We start from the raw sequence: 18768 nt of genomic DNA on the forward strand, positions 1-18768 counted from the left end.
TGGCAGCAGTGACTTTTACAATTTTTTGGTTCATTTTGATTTAGCATTACCACGTTTGGCTACCAACTGTGGCTACTGGTCAAACATGGCTATGCCACAAGATTTTTCACTTGTCCTTTGACTATCTTGTCTTTTAGCCTTCTTCCTGGCCTGTGAGGCCAGAAAAATCCTTATATGGACAGTGCCTGGGAAAGCAGAGTCCTTTGGCGGGCTACTGCAGGGCTAGGTGTATTTGCTGCCAGGAAGTGGGCTGGGACTGCCTGGTCCCAATCCACAAACTGGTGCCAGTTTGTCTGAGTGGTATGCATGAGTTTTGCCGCCAGTGGTCCCGATTTGACCACTGCTGGGGCTTATGGGCCAGATCGGTCATTGGCTAGTGGAAGTTTCTGCTCTTACCTGGCTTTTAGGATTAGAAGAGGACCCCTGCACCCACTCTAGAGAGATCCTGGAAGAAACTAATGAAGCCAAGACTCCTGTTCAGCTGCAAGACCCGTGAAGATAGCAGAGACTCGTTAGAAGAAGGCCTGGCAACCAACTTGTGCTGCTGTCCTAGGAGAGCCCCATCTTGTAGTTGATCTTCAGCAGTCCTGCGAGGGAGCTGCAACCCCAGGAGTTCACAACGTCAGCTCAGAGTCCTACAAAGAAGAGCATTTGGAAGTGCCCCTGGTCTGCCCAGTGGCTGACCAGCTCTGAGTTTGGCTACCATGCTGCAGACGTCCATGTTACAAGTTGAGGCCTGGAACTTGGGGGATCTACAGCTTGTGCAACAAGACTTACCTCTGCGAAATGTAGTGGTCCTAGCATCAAGGAGACCTGAGATAGGAGGGAAAATCCGACTGCGGCAATTGAATCTCTTTGCGTCGCCATGCATCAGTGGCCATCGTCCAAAATTGCTTACCTGCGTCCAGTCCTGTAATGAGAGGGGTCCTGCATAGAATTTTTTTTGTATTTCTTCACTGGAAGACCTTGCACCAGCAATAGTCGACAAACAGAGAACTGTTTGAACCTACAACCCCAGGGAATCAAACGCTGAAGATGACGGTGGGAAAAGCGACCTTGGACCCTCTTCAATCGACTTGCCAAGTCCTATGAAGAATCTGAGTACGGAGGGGTGGGTTGTATCGATATTTACCTGAACCCCTAACTCCCTTTTAAAGGTTTTGGTAACTTTAGAACTTTTCTATTACTTTGGCTTTGCCATTGCTTGCTCACACAAGCACTCCCAAAGTTGGGAACATGTTTGTTAGTCAGATTAACTTGTCCCCTAACCATTGGAACTGTTCACTAAACCCCAGAGACCCTTACCTTCACTTTATTCAGCTTCACAAAACTGTATGAAACGTTGCTGAACTTTTGGGCACAAGGCCCCATACATGTTAGGGATGGATTTATGAAGTTAGGATTGAATCTCTGTGGACCTGAAGTGCTAATACTAATCTGTACCTTCGTTTTCAGGGGTTTGATATGTATTTTGCCCTACTCTAGTGATTGTGTATATGTACCATATTTTTAGTGTTGTGTGATTACCTGTCAGTAGTCATTTTCCACTGTTATTGGGCCATAAGTAAAGACGTATTTTTATACCTGTGTTTCTAAGCATGTTCCTTGACTTCTTTACTGAGTGTGGTCATTGTGGACCCCTTCCAAGCTCACCACATCGTGAGACTTAGCCTAGACCACTCAACTTGCTACCATGAACTGGTTTGACTACAGCTCCCAGAGTTGTCCCGGTCACAATACTAGGTTGGCCGTCTATACATCTGTCCACCAGGCCAGAGTATAGACATTCAGTCCTAACCCCAGATCCCTGTCCTTTACCAAGAGATGATCCAGGAGGCTTTATGTCTTGTTACTGGTTTAGATTACTTAACTGTAACTATTGTTCTCCAGCATGGGTCTGGCATGGATTCACATGCTCATGAATATTCCCTGTCATCAGGCTAGGAATTCTTGGTAAAAGAAAAAACAGCTTCACTTTCACTTTAAATGTATTTCTCCTCTAAGCCAATCACTGTTCTCTGGGTCATACTGCCCCATCCAATTACAGTCATCACCCTAAGCCTCGCCTCTGGCAGCTATCTTCAGATTTGGTAATCACGTAAAGTGGCAATATGACCAAGAAGAGCTGCAGAGGGGCCGGAGGGAGGGCTAGTTGTGAATCCGTGCCAGACCCATGCTGGAGAACTATAGTTGCAGTTAAGGGAGAACAATAGTTACAGGTAAGTAACTTAAACCTTCTCCAGCATGGAGTCTGGCATGGATTCACATGCTCATGAATAAAGAATACACAGAAGGACAACATTACACAACGACGGGAGTTGGCAAGGCTTAACAGAAGCAATAAACACGTACCCCTGGAATAGACTCACCTCAGGCAAACAGATTGTGTAGCACTGCCTGGACGACTCTGGACTCCTCCCTAGAATCCCTGTCAACGCATTAGAATTCTGTGAAGGTATGCATCGACCTCCACGTTGCAGCCCTGCAGGGATCAAAAGCAGGGGCACACCAGAAAGGAACGCCGTTGTTGCAGCGATCACTCTGGTGGCGTGGGCTCTCGGACGGCCCGGCATAGGCCGGTTAGCAAGCCGATGACAGTGCTTGATGCAGCCGGAAAGCCATGTTGAGATGGAAGCCTTGGACAAGACCTTCTCATGATTCACAGGTCCAAAGTTCACAAACAACTGAGAAGTCTTCCGAAAACTCTTTGTGCGTGTCACGTAGAACGTCAAGGCACAAGCAACTTCCAGCAAAAGCAAGGCCCTCTCTGCCGGTCACAAAGATTTCAGGAAGCACACAGGCAACACCAAAGGGTCGTTGAAGTGGAATTCTGACGGAACCTTTGGCATGAAAGTGTGGGGTGCGTATGCAGAACCACCCTTGATTCGTGAAAAGTCAGATATGACTGCTTGCAGGATACAGCCTGTATCTCACCCACACGCCTGGCTGAGGTGATGGCCACAAGGAATGTAGTCTTTCATAAGAGAAACTTGACTGGGACTTGATGCATAGGTTTGAAAGGCGTCCTCATGAGTCTTGTCAGGACCACGTACATTCATTTCTCATGACGGGGCAGGCGTCTTCATTGGAGGGAAAGATCGCAAAAGCCCCTTGAGGAACTCCTTGACTAGTCTGTGGGACCACAGCAAGGATCTTCTTGGGGATCTGGTGTAGCGCGAGATGGCCGGCAGGTGTACCTTGATGGATGCGTGAGCCAGCCCAGGTTTTGTCAAGGACAGCAGGTATGGAAGTATCTGTGGAGCCGAGACCTTTAGGGGGGTAATCTTCTGGAACTAGCACCACGTAGCAAACTGCTTCCAATTATGGGCGGTAGCACTTTAGAGTCGACAACACCCTGGATTTGGCAAGGACCTCCCTGCAGTCCGCTGGCATCTCATAACCTCCAAACTCTAAAGTTACAGGAGCCATGCCTTCAGGTTCAGAGATACTGGAACATGATGAAGGATTCCGCCTCTCTCCCTGGTGAGCAGATCCGGAAGTACGAGCAACTTGACTGGATACAACACTGACAGGCTGGGTAGGTCTGGATACCAAACCTGCCTCGGCCATGCCAGGGCGATGAGCATCATCTTGCACCAACACTGTTGATCATATGTAGCAGGACAGGAAAAGGGGGAAGGAGTACAGAAACAGAGTCCCCCATGCCCCTCGGTTGGTGGAACCTGCTGGCGAACTTCTGGCATTTTGAGTTTGTCGCTGTGGCAAAAAGATCGATCGGAGGTCTGCCTCATTTGACGAACAAACGGTCCACCTGATCTTGACGAAGTACCCACTCGTGGCAGGAGCACAGTTCCCTGCTAATTGAGTCGGCAATGGTGTTCTTGACACCTGCCAGGTGAAACAGAACAAGGAACATCCCCTGTCTGATGGCCCAATGCCATTCTTGGAGAGTGCTGGGGATCGAGTGCCCCCTTGTTTCCCGATGTAGAATATGGTGGTGGTGTTGTCCGTGAAGATCCTCATCACCTTGCCTCTCAGAGTTGGTAGGAAAGACTTGAGGGCCCAGAACACTGCCCGTAACTCCAGGATGTTAATCCTTCTCCCCCGGAAGCCACAGACCTTTGAATGATGTTGAGTTGGTGAGAGTCCTTGATTTTGCAAATCACTCTGTGGATCAGCGGTGTGGGCAGGAAGGCATAAGCCTTCATGTCGTTCCACTGAAGCCGAAATGCGTCGCCCAGGGAGCCGGGCTCAGTCCCTGCCAGGAGGCGAACTGAGGGCACTTCTTGTTGGGCCAGGTAGCAAAGGGATCCACCTGGGGGAGACCCCACCTGTTGAAAATCTCTTGAATAACAAGGTCGTTTAGCTCCCACTCGTAATAGTCCGCTCCCAATCTGCTGAGCCTGTCCGCCACCAGGTTGGATTCCCCCGGGAGGTGGACTGCCTTGAGGTAGATGTCATTTTCTAGGGCCCACTGCCACATGCTGATTGCTAGTCTGCACAGAGGAGGGGATCTGGTGCCTGCTTGTTGAGGTAGTACATGCTGGTCGAGTTGTCTGTCTGGATGAGGACAACCTTGCCCCTGAGAAGTGGTAGGAATGCTCTGAGCACTAGCCAGATGGCGTTCAGCTCTAACCAATCGACGTGGTATTGCAGTTCCTGTCGAGTCCAGGTTCCGTGGACCGAGAGATCATCAAGGGTGGCTCCCCAGCTCTCGAGCAAGGAGTCTGTGGTGATGGTGGCCTGCTGGATGGATGGACAAAAGGGCTTGCCCGTCCGTAGGTTGCAGTCCCTGGACCACCATGACAGGTCCGGGTGGAGAGAAGGAGGAACATTTATCATCTCGGATTGGGAGACCCGCTCCTGGTTCTAAGAGGCCGCGAAGTGCAGCTGAATCCTCCTCATCCTCAATCTCGTGTGTGGAATGGCTAATAGGACCGCCGCCAAGAGACCCAGGAGATGCTGGTACCACCAAGCCGAGGTCACCTCTCTGCAGAGGAAGTGGGCGGTGGCCCTCTTGATGGCCGAGATGTTGTCCTCCGACGGAAATACCTTCTCGGAGCACGTGTCCCAGATGAGGCCCAAGAATGTCAGAGTCTGCATGGGGCGCAGCTGCGACTTCTTGAGATTGAGCAAGAAGCCCAGATTGTGCAGTGTGTTCATAAGGGCGTGGGAAGAGTGGAGAACCGCTTCCGGAGATGTAGCTCCGAAGAGCCAGTCGTCGAGGTATAGGTAGATGAGGAGGCCCTGCGGTCTGAGAAGGGCAGCCACCATGTTCATAAGCCTGGTAAAGACCCTGGGGGACGAGTTGAGGCCAAACGGAAGGACCTTGTATGGAAAATGGTAGCCCATGATCCTGAACCGTAGGAAAGAACGATGGGGCTGCCAAATCGGGGCGTGTAGGTACGCGTCCTTCAGATCCAGGGAGCACATTCAGTCTCCCCTGCACAATGTCTCCGCTATGAAAGCTGGTGTAACCATCTTGAATCTTTGTAGGGGTAAGGAGAAGTTGAGGGTGGAAAGGTCCAGCACAACTCTCAGGCCCACCTGGTTGTTCTTCTGAATGGCGAAAATCCTAGAGTAAAAGCCCAAGCCTCGTTGGAAGGCTGGGACTTCCTCCACCGCCTGGCTCCCTACGAGCGACCGGATCTTTGCCAAAGAGTTGTTGTCCCAACTTGAGGGAATGGAGGGGAGGAGAGGCTAGGATGGGTAGGCGGTGCCCCGTGGATACTACGGATAGGAACCAGGGGTCCGTGAAATTCTAGCACCAGGAATGTGGATGGAGAGCAAGCCTGCCCCCCACTGGAGACACGTGGACCCGAAGGGGCGTGTCATGCCTTCTTTCCCTCGGAGGCTGTCGCGGAGGAGAGGGATTGGAAAAAGCCCTTACTCCCCACAGCCCCCTTTCTGTTGCTTGCGCCGGTTCTGAGACGGCGAGCGGTCCGGCTGCCTGGATCTGCGTTCCTGGAAGCCGCAGGACCCTCCATACGTACGCCCCCTACCGGAGCGCTGCTATGACTGGGTGTATGACTTGGGCGTGGTTTTTGTCAAGATGGATAAAGACTTGGCAGTTTGTGAGCTGTTTTTCTTTTTGTCCAGCTCCTTGTCCATGGTGGAGTAGAAGAGGTCGCCCCCCAAGAACAGTAGATCTAATGTGCGTTCCTGGACGCCCGGGTTGAATTTCTTGGGCCGGAACCAGGCCGTCCTTCTCATGTCCGTGGCGAAACAGATGGGCCATGGTGGATTCCATGAGGTCGTGCACCACCAGCTTGGCCTCTGACAGCCCCGCCTTAAAACATGATTGTCTCTGCGTAGGGAATTCCAGGAGGAAGTCCGCAATTTCCCGCCATAACCTCTGGTTAGCGGCAGCCAGCATGGCATTGGCTTGACGAAGGTGCAGGGATGCGTTGGAATAGAGTTTCTTTCCATACGCCTCCAAGATCTTCTCCTCCTTGCCTAGTAGAGCCGCAGGAGGAGGCGGCTGAGGACGACTGAGGCTTGGAGTATAGTGATGCCGCAGCAATCACCGAGGAGTGGGGCTGAGGATGGGCCGAGAACAAGGGTGTATCCCCCCTCCATCTGCCTATACTTGCCGCCCAGGCGTCGATTGACCGGCTGGGCCGAGTGGGGCTTAAGCCAACCCTTCTTGGCCAGGGAGACTACATCGATCTGCAGAGGAATCCCTTTTTTGGCAGAGGGGTGTCGCGTGAGGACTTCAGCCAGAACCCCCTCTGCCAGCTGCTGGACCTCGGGCTGCAGGAGGCCCAGGTATTCCGTCAGGCAAGCAAGACATTCGAGAAAGGCCCTGGCTGAGGATGGCGTGTCCAGATCCTCATCATCCGTGTCTTGCGGAGATGGAGGAGTAGTTGGAGCCGGAGGCTGGGGCACAGGGACCGCAGCCGGGCCCTGAGGAGGCTGCGGAGGCTGGTACGGAACCGCCTGAGGGGTCTGCTGGGGAGCTGGAGACGCTTGTGGTGCCACTAGCATCGTCGGGAGGACATCCCTGATGGCGTCCTTGAGGATAATCAGTTGGAAATGCCATTAAATGCAGGAGTACACGGAAAGTAATTACTGTTTCAGATTGTGAGCAGAATAGGATTCTGACAGAACTGGCGGCTTGTATAATTTGCTATTTGGGTTCAGATATCCCCGGGTCGGGGCTAATGTGGATCTCTATTGAGTTTTCTTTAATAGGTTCCCCCTGCCGCTTAACAGAGATGGGATTGATCTATCAATTTGGAAAAATTATATCTTTACGATACATCTCCGACCGGCATGGGGGCCCGGGCAGATTTTGGTTTATCTGCACCCCCCCCTGCCTGGGCACAATTAAGTTATATTCTGAAACTTTGGGACACCTGTTTGTGCATGTCTTAACGGAGTACGTTCTTTGTGAGCACCGTTAGTCCAAGATGGCGCCATGATAATGAACACATGAGGTGGTACTTATTTTCCCAACCCGTGATGGCGGAATACATGAGGTGATGGGAACTTTTCCCATTCCATGATGGCGGATTACGAGTTGTGAGGCAACGTGCGCATGCGCAGTTTTACTACATCTACACATTCAATTACATGGTGGACCGGTGGGCCAATACAGTGTCGGAGAGTTTTGTTTACGAGTGCACAGGAGTGCTTTGAATTGAAGGTAAGCTCAAGGCTGAACTATATTGCATGGGACCTGGGCGGGATAGTGCCATTGTTAGTGTGGCGACACTCGTTAAATATTATGGACTTGATTTAGGAGGGCTACCATGTTTGAACGTTACAGGTTGTTGTTATCAGCGGCATTCGTATGGTGAAGCGATGCAAGTCTCTCAGAGTTGTACATTGGAGTCTGGCACTCTGGAACCCTCTGACCCTACCAGTGTCCACGTTGGTGTGACGTCTAGATTCCCCATTTGGGGCGAGTACATGGCTGGATTTAATATTGGGGATGCTTTGACACCAGGATGCTCTATGTACTAGCTTATTTTGGTTTCCTGTTGTATTCACGGAGTGGTATCATGTATCTGTTGTGGGAGAGGGCTATTATAAATTATGGTGTAAAAGTGGGGTAGTTGGTGAAATTTGTACTCCCAATGTGGATGACACATGCAATTTTCTTTTCCCTGGGATAGGATCTCTCCAGTGGTTTGAATTCCCCGTTTCAATTGTGAAGGTCAGTACTTGGCGATGGTGGAATACTGTCTTTGATCTGTTAAATAAGAAATTGGTATCCTGATGGGTGATTATCTATACTCTTTTAGGTGAACTTATACAAGTGTGAACGTCATTTGGAACGATTAGGCTTTCTTTGCCCTGAAGATGGATTGTGCTTCAATCCGAAACGCGTCGGCTATGTAGCATCATATACAGGAGTGTTTTCGGATACATGTATAAAAGAAAGCTATTTGAACATTCCCTGCACATAGGGCAACATTAATTTCGTGGATCTTCAACCTGTGGGGTTATGAACATATGTTATAATGTTGACATCTTTTGTTTGATCATGAGTTATGTGAAGTGTATTACGGAGAATATTTTGTTTGAACTGACATTATGTGTATAGGAGATTTATGTACCAGCAGTAGACTGAATTTCTAAGTTGAGACCAAAACAAAAAACTACCTGGTTTGGAACTTATTTTTGTGATTCCTGGTTTGAAAAATACCTGATTGGTAGGATTTATGTTGATTAAACGGAACCTGTCTTGAATTGTTTTTGAATTGCATTTGAAATTCATACGGTAGTGTGTTAAGTGGGGCCAGTGACGGTTTAGCTGAGTCCCCACATGCATACTACCATACCTAATTTCGGTTCGGAGGAGCCCTTTGGAGTGCATTTGTCGGTTACTGTGCGGTGACGTATGGTTTTTGTTCTGCTCTGTCCTTGAGGATAACCCCCATCCGAGGGGACTTCATGAGCCCGAGGAACCTCTTGAAGAACCCCTCTTCACTGGTCTGAGAGGGGGTGGGGGTACTGACGGGGTAGTCAGAGACTGCTGAAGCCGCTGCATACCCTGCCCGTATGGACGCAGTGTGAAGCTGCCCTGCGCATAACAAGGATAGGCTGTCGGCCACGTACCTGGTTGAGGCCAGGCCCACCTCGACACTCGTTCTTGGCTGAACTCCTGGAATGGCGTCGGACGGGTGCCTCTGTCTGGCGCGGCAGCCATCTCGTCGAGCTGCCTGCCACGTGCCTACGACGTGTTGCTCGGCTCGCTGGGCCCAGCCTCCTCCAGGACTCTTGTATGTGGATCACGAGGCCTGCCCTGCTCCTCGGGCCTAGGCCCAGTAGGTGGGACACCCTCGACCCGGCCGTCGGTAGAGCTGCGTTTAGGCGCCCCTCGGAGGTATTGCTGGAGGACCGAGTACCTGAATGATAAAAAGATGAAAAGGGGACGGCGGTGTGGTGCCGGAGGGCGGAGTCAGGGCAGCGCATGCTCCCTGGGCAGCACCCCTGCACGCCTCTAAATTTAAGGGGGAAGAAGATTTTCTTCTGGTGAAAAGGTTCCGTCTCCCGTCCCTTGGATGTGACGCCATTGCAGTATGGAGGAAAGGGGACGGGACGTAAGAGTATAGTGGTTTTCCACATGTCAACTTTATGTCAACGGATACCATTGACTGAAAGGGATTATGGGCCAGTGCAGCAAGAATGATATATAAGTCCTATACTATAAGAGGACGGGATACAGGGGTAAACATTCTTGTAAGCCCCTGTAGATGTCTCTTAACAACTGGATTAGCTGATCAGAGCACTAAATGCTCAGAGATTCTGTACGCTCCTATGGCCGCCAGATATGTCCTACATGTAGCCACCTGCACTCCAGATTGAGCCAGCTGAAAAGAACATTGTCTAGAGAGAGAGCAATGTAAAGAGTTAATGTTGTTGTCATTAGCCCAGAAGCAGAAGCAAAACCTAGATGATTTGCTCTTGTATTAGGTAATAATAGAACCCTTCCTGGCCTGCTAGATAACCTGCAAATTCTGCTGCGAGAGACCCAGATCCAGATGGCCCAAGGTGAGCTCTTTAGGACCCATGCCCTGAGGGCTAGTTTGTGAGGAGCTGGACGAATCACCGCCCCCGCTTGCTATGTTAATAGGGGAAGATGGTCTGTCTGTAAGGGAGTAGGCTCTTAGCATGCCAGCTGAAGCAGATCGAGTACCACACCCTGGTTGGCCAATGTGGTAATACCAATATCAATCAAAACGAGGGCTTTCTGGACCAACAGGGTTGGGGGAAACGCATAACACCACATCCCCTGCCACGGGATGTGGACAGTGTCTCCCAGGGATCCTTTTCCCCTGCCCCACCCATGAAGCATAACTGGGGCATTTGGTATTCTCCCGTGAAGCAAACATGTCCACCTGTGGGTGCCCTCAGCATCTTAATATTCTTCTGAGCACAAATAGGTTTAGTTCCCATTCGTAGGAAGTGAAACCCAGCCTGCTGAGCCTGCCTGCTTCCCTGTTATCTTCCCAACGGAAGATGCACTGCCTGGAGGTGAATTCCTTGGCTCACTGCCCAATTCCAAGTGCCTACAGATAACCTACAATGCAGTTGAGACCTTGCCTGCCCGGCTTGTTGATGTAGTAGATCGCAGTGGAACTGTCCGTCCGAACTAGGACTGTCTTGATGCATATGACATGCTATAAAAAAACAGTGCTAGCGTAATGGCCAACAGCTAGAGGTATTGTATGTGGAATTTTTGCTCTTGAAGGTTCCATTTTCTATTTGCCATGTATGATGAGACCTTCCAAGGTTCCCCCACCCCAAGCCATCCATAGATGAATCGGTCGTAATCATTAGTGAATGTTTGGGCTGACTGAATGGGGCTCCCCTCATGACGTTGCCCTTTTGCTTCCACCACAGAAGGTCTTGCTGCAGAAAGGAAGGGATTGAGATGTTGTCTGAACAATTTCCCCTTTCCTGGTCCCACAAACTGGCTAAATGCATCTGAAGTGCCATCATTTTGGGTCTGGCAAGTGGGACTGTTTGGACACACAAAGCCAGCAGACCCAGAATATACCACTATGCTGATGTTGAGTCTAATAAGAACACCAAGTTCTTTGGGGGTACCAGCCCTGATTTCTTCAGGTTGATGGAAAAACCTAGTTGGAAGAGTATTTGCGTCAGCTTGTGGCATGAAATTGTTGCATCTTGTGGAGGCCTGGCCCTGATGAACCAGTAGTCGAGATAGGGATATTTGTGGTGACCTTCCATCCTGAGAACAGCAGCTATGGCATTCATTATCTTTTTTAACACCTGTTGAGCCGTGTTCAAATCAAATGCGAGAAGTTTGTACGGGAAGCGACGTCCCATTACTGTAAATCATAACATTTGCCTGTGCGGTTGCCAAATGGGGACATGCAGATAGACGTCTTTCAGGTCCAGGGAGCACATCCAAACTCCTGAGCACAGCGCCTCGGCTGTGTGAGCTGGCATCAACATCTTTAACTTCTCTACGGGTAGGAAAAGGTTAAGATATGAAAGGTCTAGTACTACTTTCAGGCCAGCCTGGTTCCTCTTGGGAATAGCAAATATTCTGGAGTAGTAGCCCAGACCCTCCTCCTTCTGCAGGACTTTTTACACTGCTTGTTTGAGAACCAGCTTGTGAATCTGCATGAGGAGAGCGGTGACCCGATTTGAAGGAGGGGAAGTGACATAGGATGAAGGGCTGGAAGGGGGGGGCGAAAACCCGCAGAAATAATAAAAATAATCCAGGGGTCTTGAAACAGGTGAGGTCAATCAAGTCTGCCCTCAACAGGAGTGTCGTGGACCCGGACGAGGATTCATTGTTTTTAGTGCCTGAGACTTGTGAAGAGAAGGGGGATGAAAATAACTTGATTGTCACAGTACGCTGCTGCTTCTTTTATGTGTGCTGGGGAAACGGTCAGGCAGCCTGGCTCTTGTGTCCTGAAATCACTTGAAGGTACCGAAAGGGCGTGGTCTTTCGTCAGATCTTAGCTGGGCGCTAGAAAATTGCTTAAGGGATGCTTTTGACAAAATCCGCAAAGACTTAGAAGTTTGTGTAATTGTCTTCTTTTTCATAAGCTCCTCGTCCGTTGAGGATTGAAGCGGGTCTGTGCCCTCAAAAGTGAAATCTATAATCTCGTTTGCACGTCCAAATTCAGCTGCGTGCATCCAAGCCGACCTCATTTCTGTAGCGACGCACATGGCTCTGCTGGCAGTATTGATGCGTGAGAAGGACGCATCTAGAATAGCTTGGGCAATAATCTTGGCTTCTGCAAGGCCTGCTTTAATGGTTGCTTGTCTCTCTAGAGGTAGATCTGAGAAAAAATCAGCTATTTACCTGCATAATTTCTGATTAGCTGCCGCTAACAAAGCATAGGCATTAGCCTGCTCAAGGTGCAACCCTGCATTCATATAGACCTTTTTAACATAAGATTCTAAAATATTTTCCTCCTTCGCAAAGTAGGACGTACCAGATGACGTTTAGGAAGCAGACCCTGCTGATGATTGCATAAGTTTGTGAACCAGATTAAGCAAGCCAATGCATCAGTATAGGCAATACTTAAATAAAAACTGAGCAAAATGGAATTTCACAAGGTTTATAAAGCAAAGAAATGCAAACTTAAAATGAATGAAACTTAACCTTAATTTGTTAATCTGCGTTTCTTAAAGAATTTGACTTTTTAGAGCAGTAACTACCAAACTCCTTGCTCATTAACATGCTGACCGAGGTATACCGTCACTTTGCTAGCAGGTCCTCATACTGGTAAAAAAGAAACACTGTGACATCCCTATAGAGGAAGATCTGGGTAAATAGATGGCTTCTCCAGAAATGGTAGGCAGTAGTGAGTCAAAGCCATCTGAAGGACCCACTGGTTTGAGGTAATCTGTTTGCAATTTGAAAGAAACAGGTATATGCTTAGTGCATTGAAAAAAGGTTTTGTTTCATTTAAAAAATGGGAGTCTGAACCAAATGGGGCAGACACGGTCCAGCCACGTGCAGCACGTCTGCCCTTTGCAGAGCTCAAATACTATCACTGCTCCTGACCCTGCTGCTGTTAACTGATCATGGAGGGAGAAGTAGCAAAAAGGCGCAGCTTCAAAATAACCCCGAACAACCCCAAAGGCTTTGCCATAGCCATACAGACCTTTAATTAGCTCAATAGATTAATGAGTTTTGATCCCAATATGGTGAATGCCAACAAAAGACACAACACACTTTACCTAAACTTCAGGTGAAAACCGAGTGAACCACAGTCGAGGAAAGGTGAGGAATGGCTACACCTTGCTCACAGACTTGCCCAAACAGTCCACCCTATGAAGACCTGTATGCATTATTTGTTTTGTGGTACACATGGCACGCGCAACAATTTTGAGAAATGGGTCTTGCATATCAACAATCATATGGGGGCAAAGATACTTAGGCGACCACTGAAAGGCTGTGGGTGAAGCAAGATAGCATCAATCTAAAACAATCTAAAATAGCATTACAGAGGCAACAACCTTCCGACCAAAGGTGTCCAATTTCTTTGGCACACTTGGAAGTACCAAATACCACAAAATGGGAGTGAGCATGTAATCGGAGCAGAAATTGGCACAAGCATCGATAAAGCATCGATAAAGCTGCTGCAGCAATGAATGCAGGCTTTGAAGAAGTAAGCTGTAAGACCACATCAAATGGGTATGGATGGCACAAGTGACAAGAGTCGGACCAATTCCATACCGTTTCACTGTTGAGGGCTGGGGCAAGTATCACTGTCCAGCAAAGGAGCCGAGAATACTGGAACCAGAGCAGATGCATGCTCACAGATGCTCTGATAAATGTCATCCTACTCAACAGGGGTGGAGTCAACAGTTGAGAGAGGCACAATGTAGCCAACCTGTCAAGTAGGTACTTGCTGCTCTAGAGAGCTGTGCTTTGAGTCTCAGCTCAGAAATGTTCCTGAAAGGAGACGAAGAGGACCTTGGCGCATACTTGTTCCGATGCTTCTAATGCGCCATATCCACTTGGATCGCCAATCTGGATGAACAGTGTAGTGACTCCCACAGAAGTAGGTTTCCTTGGGAGTGAGCCTCGCTGAACGACATGGGGTACGAGTGGCGCTGCTGGGGTGGCGGCTCATCCTTTGAGTCTTGTGCAATGTAGTGAACCATTTCGCAACACTCTGCTTGATAGTGTTGTAGTGCAAGATCAGACGTGGCACACAGGAGTCTGTGCCATTTTTAACCATAGGCACCCAAAACCAAACTGGTGAGGACCTGACACAGACATCTGACTGTTGAACTCTTCGCAGTGCTTAAAACGTAAGGCACTTCTTAACATCTAAAAAACACAATGTAAAAGCATTAGGAAAGTGCAATGATAAGTTCCTGATGCGGTCGGTGGTGGTCAGTGACACACACACACACAGTCACTTCAAGCACCGGCAGCAACATAATCATGGAACTAAGCTAGATAGGAGCTGCTTGGCACCCCTTCAGGTAATTTTTAAATTTCATATTCCGCTTGCGCCAGAAATAAGTTTCAGTTCCAGTCTATAGAAGAAATGTATCTTTTAGAAGTGCATATTTCTACCAATCATTTTAGAATAAAAGTGTAGTGTAAATTCAGACCATATGGTAGAAGTGAAAATGTTCACTCTGCTTAATAATGTATGAGATAAAAATAGCCACGAAAGGTTAACGTTCAACATGACCAATCTATACCCAATTTACCTGGTTGCGTCAGGGTGTAGGTTCAAAAGCTTTTTAATCAACTTAGTAAGGCTGCCCACATTCACAGTGTTCTGTGGTATAAACGGAGCAGGATCACTTGGAGGGCACATCTCAGATTTTGCTTGTTCTAGATTCTTTGCAGACACCTTAATATATGGAAAAAGACAAATACTATTTACGACCATGCCATCCTGATTCCCTCAAACATGTCATTAAGTTCAAAGAGTACTTTATCTTGCATGATTGTCTGACCATCTGAAGATCACATATTTATGGGAACAAAGGCAGAGATTGGCAAAAGCTGCCAGAACAACAAAATTATCTCTAAATCTAAACACCAATAATTATGGTTTGTGTGATGGTAGTCTGAAAAGGAAGTGAGGGAAATGATTGCAGAAATTACAGCCGTCTATAATGTATATATAAAATACAAAATGTCCTTTGTTCGGTCCTCCACCATGCTATTGTTCACTACTGAGTTCAGACTATATGGATTAAGTTACTTACCTGTAATTCCTCGTCTGCAGCATTGGTATCTTTCAAAGATTCACATGCTGTTTGAATTTTCCCCAGGAAAGACAGGTTATTATTACTCTAGGGCGTTTGTTGGATTGAGGAAGGGACAGAGCTCTGACCAACCAATTATTGAGATATGGGTACACGTGAACACCTGAATAAAAGAGGTGAGCCGCCACTGAAGCTATGCATTTTGTGAATACCCTTGGGGCAAATTTGAGTCCAAAGGGCAGGGCCTTGAACTGATAGTGCAGGCCTGCCAAGGTACATCTCAGGAATTTTCTGTACACGTCCTCCAAGTCCAGTTAAGACTTGAAGTACCTTTGCTGTAGTTGACTGAGGATGTGCTGAAGTGTGACCATCCTGAAAGTCTGGGATCGAATTAACTTATTAGGAGAACAAGGTCCAGAATTTGCCTGTAACCGCCTGGCATTTTCCTTGAGTAAACGCCTTGACCCCATTGCCTGCAGGGGATGCGTTATATTGCCCTGTAGAAAGGAGGGCGAGGACTTTACAGCGTAGAGTTGAAAGATATAATTCTTACATTGTAGAGGGAGCAATGTTGGGCAGTTGTTCCAGAAACTACAGGGTATGGTCATGCATTAGTAAGGCGAGCAATCACATGTCTGTGGAGATTTCTCAACACTTGCAAAGGAAACGCCCTCCCACTGGGATGTGGAAGAGGAGGGGTAGGCCCATGACTTGATCAAGCATATTAACAGGGTTGGACTCTCGCATACGAGGAACCACGGCTTCACTGATTGCCCCTGTAGGACTGACTTCCCTCTGACATTTTCTCCGGGGGCATATTTGCTGGATGGATACAATTTTGATTGATCGATCGGCTGGTCGTTTATGGATGTCCTGGTAAAATGTAATTTCCGGAACTAAAGGACTGCCCCCGTTGTGGTCAGGTACCCAAAGACTAGTAGTGTCGGTGTTTGTCTTTATGGCCTTCAGGGTATCATTCACCTTCTTTCTGAAGAGGTCCTCACCATCGGAAAGAATGTCCACAATCTTGGCTTGAACATCTGGCTGGAAGTCGTTAGCCTTTAGCCATCCCTGTCCGCGCATAACTACGCATTCCCAATTTGGGGGAAACTGGTTTCAGCGATGTCAACAGCCATCGATATGGCAGATCGGACACAGCTTCTCCCTCATGAAGGAGTCTGACAGCATCTAGGATAGGTCCGATTTTATAACAGAGTTCCCGGTCTTAGCGGGAGGGAAATCCAGGAAGTAAGCGGCCTAGATGGTGGCGGCTACCGTAGACACAAGGCACACTCCATCCAATTGTCTGCCATCCTTGTCAGGGGATGCAACAGAAAGAGAAGAGGGGTTTGCGGAGCGTTTACGAGCTGCCACAAAGACAATGGAATCTGGACTTGGTTTGGTAAGCAGGCATTTGATGGTGTTTTCAGGTGCCCTGTGTTAGGCAGAATCCTGTGCAGTTCCCTTAGGGAGCACTACAGAATATTAAGACTACAGGTGAGAGCAATAAATCCCCTTTGGTATCAGTCCGTACCACAAAGGTTTAGTTGGTAGCTGCGGCTGAGCAGTCAGACTTATCTCAAGAGGGAGATGAGCAGTATTCAGTGTTTACACAATAGGCCTACAGTATTATGGCACAAGGAAACACTGACCAAAGCTTTGTATTAAAAAGTATATATATATTTATTTTATACACTTCTAATAAAACACATGTATCACAGTCATCAAGCAAGTTAAGTAAGTCAACAGAAAAATATACACACTCCCTAGTTAAATTGTAGACCAAGTGAACCAGAGTGAAAACTGAGCAAAACGGCACAGTGAAAACCACACACAAGGGATACTCCATCAATTACTTACAAGGGAGCGAAAGCACAAGTTATATAGAAATAGCTTCTTACACACCATAGTAACACTTCCCATAAGTTTGTGAACCAGATTAAGCAAGCCAGTGCATCAGTATAGGCAATACTTAGAAAAGTGTAGTTCTAAGAAGTAGGTGCACCAACACAGTTCTAGTTGAGAATCAATCTAAAGAAGGCAGTTCTAACAAATGTAGCCAGAGTCAGTAGGCCTGTGACAGCGTCAGTGGTACAGGGCAAGGTCCCAGGAGCAAAATGTTCTTGTAGCTGCAGTCAAGTCTTTGGTTAACGATTTTGAAAAGGTGGATGCAGAAGTTGAAAGACTATGTTAAGAGAGAGGGGCGGCCAACCCAACAGGTAGGTAAAGGATTTAAAACACCTTAAGTGCTACCGCGAAGAAAGTGCGGCCTGGCGGAACAATGTACCTTTAAAATGAAGAAGTGGCTCCCGCGGTGGCGGTTGTTCCTGGTAGTTTCTGCAGTTCGGGTGATCCAGCAGTGGAAGAGAGGCTCTCGTCGTGGAGGAAGGTTCGAGTTACTGCACTACCCAGAGATGAAACCAGCTGCGGTGCTGCCCGACGAATAAAAGGTACGCTCCCTTAAATCGCTGTCCGGGGAGACTGTTGCCTGGCTATCCGGCCTCCGAGTACAGGGTACCGGAGATTCGACCAAGGCAGGTCCGGGAAGGCGATTGGCAAACTGGTTGGCCCCACCAGCTCAAGGGAATAGGCTCTTGCAGATGAAGATCATCTCTCGTCGTGTGGAGAAAAGTGGAGACGCTGCAGCAGGGCTTCACCGGTGGTTCAGTCGTTGCAGATGTCTTTGGCTTCTCTCCTCTTCGGCTTCTTAGTTCCAGTGGCGACGTCTTGCTCTTCCAGTCCTCAGGACCCTGCTTTTATGCAAAAAGATCCCCATTCATACAGCCTAGCTGTCACTCACACAGTGGAGTGGTCATCTTGGCGGGAGACCCTCCAGCCTATCAGAATAGAGTGCGACATGGGTTGCTGAGGCAACCCTTCCAGGGGTCCTACTCCCCCTCCCACACAATGGGCCCACCCCAGACTCAGTGGTGCCGAAAGGAGGGCTTCTTGGCAGAAGCCCGCCAAAAGGACGAACAAAGGATCCCCGACCTGGGTTAGGAGTTTAGAGAAAGACATGAGAAAGAAGTTATATTAAAGTTCTGGCAAATAAAACCTACCGGAGTCAAGTTAATATTAAAATGCACCGGCGGCATGTTAGAGGCTGTCAGAAAAAGTGGTAGCCTCGAACAATGGGAAAATCCCATAGGAAAATATTTGCTGTTGAATATTTATGGTAGTACCAGCCAGAAACTTTTGAGAGAGGGACTGTACGGTACCCTCTCGAAAATGAACATAAGGGAAAACTATTAACCCTTTCCAGTACCTCCATAGTAAGATGGTGTCTACTGGTTTAGTTCATAATAATTGACTAGTAAAGTCAATTGGGACTTTACATGCCCTGGGAGACAGTAGTCGGTCCCAGGGTATGGAGTCTATGTTTGGGGGTCGCTACGACACACCTGTGTCACTGCACTGAGGGTGCTGTGTAACACATGTGAATAAGGAACAAGTTACTTACCTGTAACTGTTGTTCTCCAGCATGGGTCTGGCATGGATTCACATGCTCATGAATATTCCCCGTCGTCATGCTGGGAATCCTCGGTAAAGAAAAAACCAGTATCAGTTTCATTTCTGATCTGTATTTCGTAGTAATAACCAATCACTGGTCTCTGCGTCATACTGACCACA

At 48.3% G+C, this 18768-nt stretch overlaps 1 protein-coding gene across 1 annotated transcript in view; it reads right to left on the reverse strand.

Moving 5' to 3' along the window:
- Nucleotides 1-18768, reverse strand: part of RBM44 (RNA binding motif protein 44) — a 1098830-nt gene that overhangs the window by 167965 nt on the left and 912097 nt on the right. The window contains exon 13 of the mRNA XM_069615953.1: nt 14632-14777. Coding sequence (XP_069472054.1) covers nt 14632-14777 — 146 coding nt within the window. The remainder of the gene's footprint in view (nt 1-14631; nt 14778-18768) is intronic.

Source organism: Ambystoma mexicanum, chromosome 9 (genome assembly GCF_040938575.1).
Source record: "Ambystoma mexicanum isolate Mex_15411 chromosome 9, UKY_AmexF1_1, whole genome shotgun sequence".
In the NCBI taxonomy this organism is placed as follows: Eukaryota; Metazoa; Chordata; class Amphibia; order Caudata; family Ambystomatidae; genus Ambystoma; species Ambystoma mexicanum.